Source organism: Glycine max, chromosome 12 (assembly GCF_000004515.6).
Source record: "Glycine max cultivar Williams 82 chromosome 12, Glycine_max_v4.0, whole genome shotgun sequence".
Lineage (NCBI taxonomy): Eukaryota > Viridiplantae > Streptophyta > Magnoliopsida > Fabales > Fabaceae > Glycine > Glycine max.
The window spans coordinates 11866891-11877447 of NC_038248.2; the positions used below are offsets into that span (position 1 = coordinate 11866891).

General features: G+C 34.8%; 1 protein-coding gene and 1 pseudogene across 3 annotated transcripts; one reads left to right on the forward strand and one right to left on the reverse strand.

Annotated features, from left to right (window-relative positions):
- The first annotated feature begins 665 nt into the window (after positions 1 to 665).
- On the forward strand, positions 666 to 3715 carry LOC100776010 (uncharacterized; annotated as a pseudogene).
- Positions 3716 to 6717: 3002 nt separating this feature from the next.
- LOC100776551 (uncharacterized) lies at positions 6718 to 9444 on the reverse strand. Of its 3 annotated transcripts, none has more exons than XM_006591789.4 (3): positions 9251 to 9444; positions 9027 to 9148; positions 6718 to 7802 (listed from the first exon to the last, which is right to left on the reverse strand). In XM_006591789.4, exons 1-3 carry the CDS (start codon positions 9394 to 9396, stop codon positions 7783 to 7785), a joined length of 288 nt encoding a protein of 95 aa, XP_006591852.1. In that variant the 5' UTR covers positions 9397 to 9444; the 3' UTR covers positions 6718 to 7782. The 3 variants fall into 3 exon arrangements, with proteins under 3 accessions (XP_006591852.1, NP_001240187.1, XP_006591854.1); NM_001253258.2 differs by having other exon boundaries at positions 6857 to 7153; positions 9251 to 9416; XM_006591791.4 differs by lacking the exon at positions 6718 to 7802 and adding an exon at positions 8340 to 8391.
- Positions 9445 to 10557: the final 1113 nt, after the last annotated feature.

Here is a 10557-nt window from a genome sequence, read left to right on the forward strand (position 1 = left end):
AATGATGAAGTGAAGATCTCTTGAACAGCTATGAATAACTTATATTATAAGATTATTTACTTTAGATGAATTATATTGTTTCATAAAGAAGATGAGATTATTGATTTATTATTCTGTAACAAGGATGAGGTTACTATATGAATATATGAATATGATACAATTCAACAAAAAAAAAAATGAATAATACACTTTTTTTTCCTTAACATGTTGAATTGAAGTTCAATTTGTGTTTTATGTGTGATATAATGATTAATATGTGCATATATAATTATATATGAATTTCATAAATTTTGTACAATCGTATTATTCGTATTACGATCTTTCAGTTTAAGATCCATATGTTTTTTTTCCAATCTCGAGTAAGATCTCAATTTTGATTACCATGCTCTTTGTCCTTGCAAAAGGATGTTTAGGTTGGGTTTAAAAGAAAAGTGAGTTTAAAATTTTAAAATCTAAGACTGTATAAATATGTACATCAAATAAGGTAATTATTTTTATTAATAGTTATAGATAATGTAAATAATTTAACTATTAAAATAATTAATTTAACCAAGAAATAACTCCTTACTACGAAATTATCAAGTTTTTTTTAAGAGATTAGTTTAATAAGTATAAAATATTAAAAAGATAAAATCTTAAACGTCTTCACACATACAGACGGGTATATAGAACAAGTACTAGAAAATCTAAACCCAGACCAAATCATCATCATCATAGCATAAAAGTTGGATGGAGTAGCCAAAGTTTAGATTTACTTGCCTAGTCATTTGCTTCTTCTTCTTCTTTTTTTCTTCCTAAAAACAAGGTATTTTTACAGGTACAAGTGGTAGGACTAACCTCGAACGATTACAAAAGTAAGTTTTACCTTTTTCAATGAAAGTATTTTCCATGCACATAGCTAAACAATCAAATAATTTCTATCAACGTGTTTCAGAATCTACCAACTATGCTGAAATTGTTGGGCCAAAATTTAGTTTCTTTACATCTTTTGATAGAAAACATTAATAAATCTGTTTCTACCATTTGTTTTAGTTATAAAATACCGTCATCATCTTGGTTTTAATTTGCGGTTGCGGTCTTGCCGCAATTCTTGATATGGTCAGAAATTGAGGGAAAATGCGGCTGATGCAACCACCATTGCAGTCGCCAGTGATGGAAAAAACCCTTAACGGCTGTGGGCCGCTATTTAAAACCCTCTGCGTGTGATAACTCAAATCTTGTGTAAGACAAGAGGCAAAAGAGCAATCTTCTAACAGTGTTATGACTTATTATAGTAGAGTAGAGACTTATTTCTTAGACTTTTTTTCACCAAAATTGTATAACTGGTTTTAATTTTAGGGGAATGGTGCAAGTTTTGAACTTTTTTTCAATCAAATTGGAGTAAGTCGTGATTCCAAGGAGTGTGTTGCCATGCTGCTCTTCATATGTAGTGTGCACTAGCTAGTGTGATTTTGCGTAGTTTTGAAACAACTAAACACCACCTGTCACATGTGTTTCTGTGTTCTCTCTATCTAGATTTTTCAATTTGTCATGTTCTCTTTGTAAACCTTCCATGTTTTGCCACTCATTCAGCTAGATTGAGGCTTTTATTGCGTAGACCCTGAATTTCTCTAAAACTTCAAATTTCCCCCCTTTTTCTGGTTTGTATTTGGTGTTTTCTAGATCATGGGGTGGTACAGAAGGGGAAAGCTTGCTCTTGATTGTTTTCGCAACTTGGCTTCTAGGGTTGTGCCTCAAAATCCCATTTTTCAGTATAGTTCAAGGATTTGTCAATCTGGGTATACGGATTCGGGTTCAAAAGGAGCTAGATTTAATGGGTTGTCTTTGTGTTGTTCAATTTCTCAGAGACTAGGAGCACAAGGTGTTGTTGGAGTTAACGGGAACTTTCACAATCTGTTTCTTTTGGGGGCTAATAGATTTACTATGTTGATCCTTGTAATTTGCACCATTTCAAGCCAAGAGGGACAAGGCATTGGTTTCAGAATTCTAGACACATTTTTGTTGCTAAGATGGTTGGTTCAGGAGTTTTAATCATTGTGTATTTTGGAAACTTGGAAACAGTTCCTTACACCAAGCGAACCCATTTGATTCTGTTGTCAAAAGCCATGGAGAGGAGGCTTGGGGAGAGCCAGCTTGAACAAATGAAGGCTGATTTTAAGGGGAGGATATTGCCTCCTATACACCCCGAAAGTGTGAGGGTGACAATGATAGCTAATGAAATAATTGATGCATTGCTGAGAGGGTTGAGGAAGGAGCAGGTGTGGAATGATTTGGGGTATGCATCAGAGCATGCTATGCTGGTTGAAGAAGACGGAAGGGAGACATTGAGTGCATTGGTTGGCAGTGAAGAGAAGGTTGAAGGGAGTTGGCACAAGGAGGATAAGATTCTTGATGACAAATGTGTTCAACAAAGATGGAAAAAAGGTCAGGAAAGAGGGTCACCGACTGATACTTCACATTTGGTTGGATTGAATTGGGAAATTTTGGTGGTAAATGAGCCAGTTCTTAATGCCTTCTGCTTACCTGATGGGAAGATAGTTGTGTTCACTGGTTTGTTTGATCATTTTAAAAGAGATGCAGAAATAGCAACTATTATTGGACATGAGGTATTATACTTGTGCTTGGTTTAAGTTTAATATGCCTAGCATAGGAGACCTATAGCTTATACCTTACAACTTGCTAATGTGTTATTTGCACAAATGATATGCCAACATGTCAGTTTATACATATTCTCTTGTTAATTAGGTTGGGCATGTTGTGGCAAGACACAATGCAGAGGGGATTACAAAGAACCTGTGGTTTGCTATTCTAAGATTGATACTTTATCTACTTTTCATACCTGATATTGTCAACATAATGTCATCCCTTTTCTTGCACCTATCTTTCTCCAGGCGGTATGCTTTGTTTACTGTCTCTTTCTAACCAATTGATTTTCTGTATGGTCTTTAATTGTAGTATATTCATTTTGTAGAAAGATGATATTTGTAACGACTGGTTGAAATATGTTGAGTTGTGGAGCAATGTTGCTGCGATGTTGGCCTTCCAAATAATTTGCTTTGCTAGAGTATACAAAACTAATAGCTTATCACAATTTTACTCCAATTTGACTGTTTAACCTTATGCTTGCATTTTTGTTACACGTGAAACATAATTTGACCTTGTGCTATCAATTAATCGAATATGATTATGTTTCGTTACAGGAGAAGAGGTTAAAGAAAAACAGAAACCAATTCAAGCTTAATTACTAGTTGGAATCTAATGCAAATGGCATGCTTACTAATAGTTTTACTGTAACTTCAATATATCTTGTATCCCGATGCTTCACAATTAACATCTACATGAGTTAATACGCGAATGAATTTAGCAAATGAGCAAGTGATAAATAGATGGACTGAGTGTTCAAAATAGGCGTGACATAACTTAGTACATAATTGCATTAGCCGGTTATGATCCCCGGGTGGCACCTAAAGTGTATGAGGAGTTAGGAAAATTTGCTGGTTATTCTACCTTCGGGGATTATTTCTCTACTCATCCTTCTGGAATACAGAGAGCAGAATTGCTGGCCCAAGCTAAGATAATGGAAGAAGCATTCTCTATATATAGAGATGTAAGAGCAGGACGTAGGGTTGAAGCTTTTCTTTAGAACTGCACAGCCATCACCACCTGTACCTGTATCTTACCACTTTTTTCAATCCAAAAATACAAAGATTGTGCACATGAAGTATATAAAAAGAAAAGTATGAAATTACTGTTATAGATGATGCTTTCATGCCTTGATATCCTCACATCCTTAAATTGTTGATACAGGATTCATTAATTCAGCAAATAAAATAAAATAAAAGTAACTAGTAGCATTAGCACGACAGGGTTGGTGCAAGGTATTGGACATTCTTTTATGTTCATCCAATCATGCATTTCTGTAAAAATAAAATCCTTAAATCCAATAATTGACTTCAGAACACTGCAGATGCATATACATGGAGTACATCTATAAATAGAGGCAACCTGCCGGTATCAATTAAATATGGGAATTATCAACTAAACACATACTACTGTTTTTTTCTTGTGTCACTGTTGAAGAAAATTTTTGTTTATATTTATTGTCATTTTAAATTTTAAGATAATTTAGTTATTATTTTCTTAATTATATTCTTATAAAAAAAGATAAATAATAGTATATGAAATATCAAAGTGATAAAAGAGTGAGAAATAGTTTATTAAAAATATAAATATAATGAAAATGATAAGATTATGGATAAAAAAAAAGTAAAAATGTACCTTGTTGTCTCCATGAAAAACATAGTAGGCAGTGTCATTAAACACTTGGAAGGAACAATACCATTATATGTTCCATTTCTTTTGCTATAGTAGCCTGTGGTATGAATGTAGTGAACACCATATTTGACAGTGTTTATCCGGTTGATTTGAATCTTTGATTGAGCATAAGTTGTCTGATGAATCGTGGATAAAAGTTTTGTTGTTTTGGTTTATCCATTGAAATTTGAAGCCTGCACAAGTTGTTAAAATCCAAATGTTTCTTAAGCATTTTTCTTTTTTTTTTTGCTGAATTGTTTCTTAAGCATATATCTCTCTTGAAATCATTCTTTAATTGATTTCCTCATGTTACTTTTGTCGTTAGATCACGGCCCCCCTCCCTAACAAATATATGTAATGTTTCATTTGCCATCATTTTCCGAACTAAAGTAATTGCACAATATATAAATAGTAGGCTTAAATTGGGTCTTGTTGAGAAAGAGGTTCCTCGCAGATTAGAAAAAGTGAGTTACAAAGGCAAAGGAGTTTTAAGAATTCAAATCAAGATTAGAAATATGTTTTTTTTTCTCTTCCAATTGCAGTGACCAAATCTTTCTTGTTTAACTTGTGTGGCAAGTTGGACAGTTTCTGTGTTTGGATACCTCCTAGAATAAATTTTGACTCCCAAAGTCATGGTGAAAAATTGAAAAAGTTGAAGCAACCATTTGTTGCTTTGGCCTTTAACTTGATTTAGGAATTGATTGATTAAAGCTAATCTAAACAAACACTCAAGTTGTTGATCTCCCAAACGAAGCTTTTTCATTTTTATTGATCAATGGTTATATATCATCTTCTTCAAATAGGCAGTGGTCAAATCCAGTTGATGCACGTCCATTCACTTGAGATCCCTCTGATATCTAATGCCTTTTATTTCCATAACCATACAAATAGGCAGTGCTTATCACATGCAATATACTTTGCTCTTTGCAGTCCCACCTTCCACTACTTTTATCACAGTGCTTAATACTTTATTCACACCCTCCCACATACATTAGCTCTTGAAATTCTCAATATTCATATAATAAGCCAAACATAAGGTTGGTGAGTTCATTTTTTATTTTCAAAACTCAATATGTGAGTGCATGTTAAGAGATTCATCCAATGCTGCACATTTCAGTCCTGATAAGATCAAAAGCAAGTCTTTTTTTTAAATTCAACTTACCCCCATATGAAAAACTCAACGTCCCTATATATTTTTAAAACTCAATATGCTCGTGCATATTTGAAAACTCATATCAGCATGCAAGTCTGAACATAACCTCTTTTTTTTTTTGTTTTTATCAGGGAACTAAAATGATCACAATAATAACCAGAAGAGGGTTATTTTCAAATTACAGAAACTAAAAAATTTACTTGCTAATTTGGAAGACCAAAAGCAAATTTTGTCCAAAATTGATGGACTAAAAGGATATTATTTTTAACCGGAAACCTTGGTCCTATGGTAATTGTCTTACGGCAATGCCAGTCCGGTACAAAAAAAAACCTTATTTTTATTTAAGGCGACCTCAAATAGACAGGTTTGATGTGCTGTGATTATGCTTAACATGCAAAGTAAATAAATATTGGCACGCGTTCACCGTTCGTTTACTCAATATTATCATTAATCCAGTGGTCTTGTAACAAGACATTTGGAATTTGCCATGTTAATATTTTTCTGAACCTTGTCTCCACTTGTCTTGCTTCTGGGAGCAACAGGTTATGAATTAAGCAGATTCGACTCCGTTTTGTCCCACGAAATTAACAGAAGTGCACTATTTGCATGTAGTGTTGGTGTGGTTGTTACAATATCGAGTTGAACTGTTAATTTATTTGTTGAGCTTATGAAATTTGGAGTGTTTTCAAGAGTCATCAACTAATCAATCATAATTTCCGCAACAGTTAATCTTTGGCCAATTATTTTTTCTTGCAGAGTACATGGTTAAGTTTAAAAGCTACTAAATAGAAAACGCATCAGGTTGAAAAAGATAATGGGCAGAACCAAGGCCTGGCTTATTTTTTTGTGATAATTTGTTATTCTGCAAGCCAGGATTGCTTTTAGGGAGTTCAAAGACCTATACAAGCAAAGCATTGATTGAATCAGAACTTGAAAGAGCCGGAGGGGAGGGATTTGGCAGAAACCTACAATTTAACAATCTGAGAGTTCAAGCTTAAATTACATTAAATTTGAAGTAGCAAAAAAAAGTCCAACTTTGGTAACCAAGTACATTTTGAGCATAATCTTTATTGCATTCCATAGTTATCACACATCATGACCCTTCTGTATACAGAAAGATAACAGTACAGCAATAAAAAATCCTCCATTCAACACAATTTCTCATGAAAAAATGCCAGTTTCTGAATCTAGTCAGCCAAGAGCATAAAGCCAACTCATTAGATCAAAGTCATTGACAAGGAGAAAGTATATATCGAGACAAGGAACTTTGACTTAGTTTGAGATTCAAACTTAAGAGGCATCATTGTATAGGAATTACAGAAATTTCATTACATACTCCAATCTAACATCCATAAAGCATCCCTAGACTATTCAATATGAAAATTCTAATAAACATGGAAAAACAAAATGAAACTTTATTGGTACTTTGTAGTACATTTCCAACTTAATTGCCTTTGGCACTAAAGTTCATGAGGATAAAATTGCAATCCTCTAATGCATCTGAAATAGAAAGAAAATGAAGTACAGGTGGTCTAGGTTTTAAAGCTCCATTTCAGAAATCAACTTGTCCTTACAATGGCCGAGTCAACTCTCCTAATTTTTTCAGCAGACACTTTCATACATTGCAGATATTATGTAAAAGTTTGCTTCAATCTTCTCGACCTTATCAAACATCATCATTGCAATCTGATTAAACAAGAAAGATCAGTATATTATACCCCTTAATTAGTGATTGACCCTATAATGCTTGACGCAACACGCAGCAAATCAGGAAAAAAATTTGAAAAATGAAGTATGGTTATTAATATTCTAACATATTCAGCAGCACGATCACACAAGACAGATATATACAATACTCCAAGTCTGCAATTAAGTAATTGTGGAAGCATGGACTAATATACTGAATTCTACAAAATCCCTTGCAAGTGTATGTAGGAGTATTTTATCTCAATTTTTTCATCAATAATTTCTCATACATTGAGATGTTTTTATGTAAAATAAGGACACACAAGAAAACAAAGTCATTGTTTCTTTTTAAATTCCTTAATAAGTGATAAATGTTTTCAAGATTCATAAACATTGTTGGACAATATGGTTCCATAAATAAAGAGAACAAAAACCTGCAATTTAAACTAAAAAGTGTTCTGCATAATGATGTGTGACAAACCCAGGAGACCACGCAAACATGCTCTAAATAATGTTAAATAATTAGTTATAGATGCATAGCAATTATTCCTGGTAACAACAAAATCTTGTTTCAAGATGAACATCATATCATAGAAAGTCCATGCAATCCCATCTATGCTCCCTGATCTTCAAGTAGTCTGCTTTTGGCCTACAACCAAAAGGAGTGGGTATGGCTTCACTAACAGTATGTTTGGATGAGAAGAAAGAAAAATAGATAACAAAGAAAACATAAATAATGATGCATTTTGTTTGGTTTAAAAAATGGAAGAGAAAAGTTAATTTATAGAAACAAAAATTCAAACAACAGAAAATGATTCTGTGTTTTGGTTGGAGAGAAAATGAAAAGAAAAGAAAGAAAAAAGTGAACTTCCCTAAACAAAAATTCCTTCCACTTTCTCTACAAATCAAATTTCAATCTTTTCCCTCCTCCACTTTCTTTCCACCCAATCAAACAAAGCATAGAGTATTTAGTTAAATGGGCAGTGGCAAACAGATGAAGCAGGGAATAAACTAATCCACCAATCTTACATACAGAATTAGTAGTTATAAGAAACACGTGGTCAAGCATCAGACAGACAAAATGCCTTTTGTCTATGAATATGGTGATTACATATCTATCTTATCTTGAATGCAACATCATCATATATTAAATCTCATGGGACTCAAGAATCAAAAGAAAACATACCCGAAAATTAATTGTAGAAAGAACATCAAGGAATCCTAGAGATGCTAGCTACCTAAATTCAGAAGAAAAATCCAATTGTCAGGAAATCATTGTGAACACAAACTAATTAACCTAAAGAGAGGGACCGCATAACACAATTTTTTCCCTAGCCTAGCTCTAATTGCAATATTTTTACAATCAAATAAACAATGCAAAATATCTTCTGAATTTCTTCTCGACAAAATATCTAATCCACATTGAATATACCAAACAGCATGAAAAGCAATAACATTATTTGGGATTCAGTTCTTCTAAAGTAAGAAAGGGTTGATAAAAAAAACCTATCGGTTGATATTTTAACGCATTTATGATTAGTTATGCATGTACATGTAATATTAACAGTTAATTTTATCATTGATGACCTAAGGTTTGGATCCTCTGTTGAGTGCATTTTAGAGGGAAAAGTTATGGTTATAATAAAATACACACATGTAAAACAAATTACGAAATTCCTGTAATCCATCAACTAAGATTTCAATTTCTTATAAAGTGCACCTCCCACCATAAATGACTCAAATCCAAAAGAATAACCCTTGCAAGTCATTTCTAATTTATATAGAGTTAACAATTCCACTAACTAAAGCAAAGTCATTCAAAATTTCACACATATGCATTGTATTTTCAAAGCATTAGTACAATTGACGATACCTTCGGGAATCCAAGCGCTCGTGCGGGTCGAAATTGAAAGCATAGAATTCATGAGCGCAGAAGCAGTGGCCGTGTGGTACGGCATCATCGATTCCACACACGAACTCAATTCCACAGGGAACCTTATCACACAAACGCAACACAACGCAACGCAATTAGTTACTGACAGAAGAACACGAAAAAGAAGCTTCCACGCAATGCGTGAATGTGTGCGTTGCTTATACCTGAGAGTGGATTGGGACTGCGAGAGAGGCTTATTGGACGCGATGCGGAACGGAGAACGAACCGGTTTGGCTTCCGATGCGACGCGAAACGCTGACCTGGGGGCGGAGCATGATCGGAATATAGATCTGGCGGCGGCGGATGCCATTTTCTGGATCGGAATCGTTCGGGATCGGCGTAGGGTTTTGCGTAGTTAAAACCCTGACCCTTGTGTCGTTGAAAGTTGAAACTACCATCGTTGGGCTTGGTATCGGCCCAATGTGTGCGTGGCCCAAATTCCAACAAAATGAAGAAGGGAGATGCTAGGTGCACCCTGCATTATTGCTGGTGCACCCAGCATTTTATAAAAATGCCAAAACTGCCCCTGTACTTTCTTTCTCCTTTAAAAAGCTTTTTTATTTTTTAAAAACGGCACAGTGCTTCTTTCTCCATTGTTGCGCATCTTCTCCTTCGTTTTCTCTCTTTGGTGCGCAGTGCTTCGTCGTATTTTCTTCATTTCCTTGCGATAGGTTAGGTTCGGTGAAGGTGAAGGTGTCGGTGTTCATTGTTGCGGTGGTTGGTTCGTCGGCGGTGGCAAATGAGGTATGCATTTGTATTGGGTGTGCGTTTTGGTGGACTGTAAAACGTACGGATCAACTTGATCCGTAAGGTTGATACGGATCAACTTGATTCGTATGTTGTTTTTTACTAATACGGATCAAGTTTCATAAGGCTATAGGGATCAACTTGATTCGTAAAGCATCATCAAAATCATGACGATCGTCTCTCCCCAGAGCTCTGCCAATAACCCTATCTAAGGCACGACCTAAGCCTCTAGTCCTAACCATGATCTGCAAATGTCTACCACAAATTCCATCACTAAACAACACAAATTCATCACAATATTAACTTGTTCAAAAAAAACAAAATTGAAGGTGGAATTAGTTCTTCACTGGAAGGCACTAAAGAATATGACAAGTTGAAGTTGAAGGTGGAAATTCTTATAGCTTCTAAAGTTCTTCGTTGGAAGGCACTAAAGAATATGAGAAGCAAGTTGTCAAAACCACATTTTTTTTCTTCTTTGCATTTTCAAATCCTTAAATGTTGAACCAAAGGTCATAGCAGACCCATTTAATGGCCTTGTACGCATAGGTGGAAGTGCCCTTTTTATCTACCTATACACTTTCTCTAGTCTGTCCTAGAAACGTTAAGTTTTCATTACTTGGCACGGTGTGCATGCTAATTAAGCAACACCACCACTACCTTATAAGGTGGTGGGGGGGGGGGGGGGGGGGGGGGGGGGAAAAAAAATTTTTTGGGGGGGGGGGTT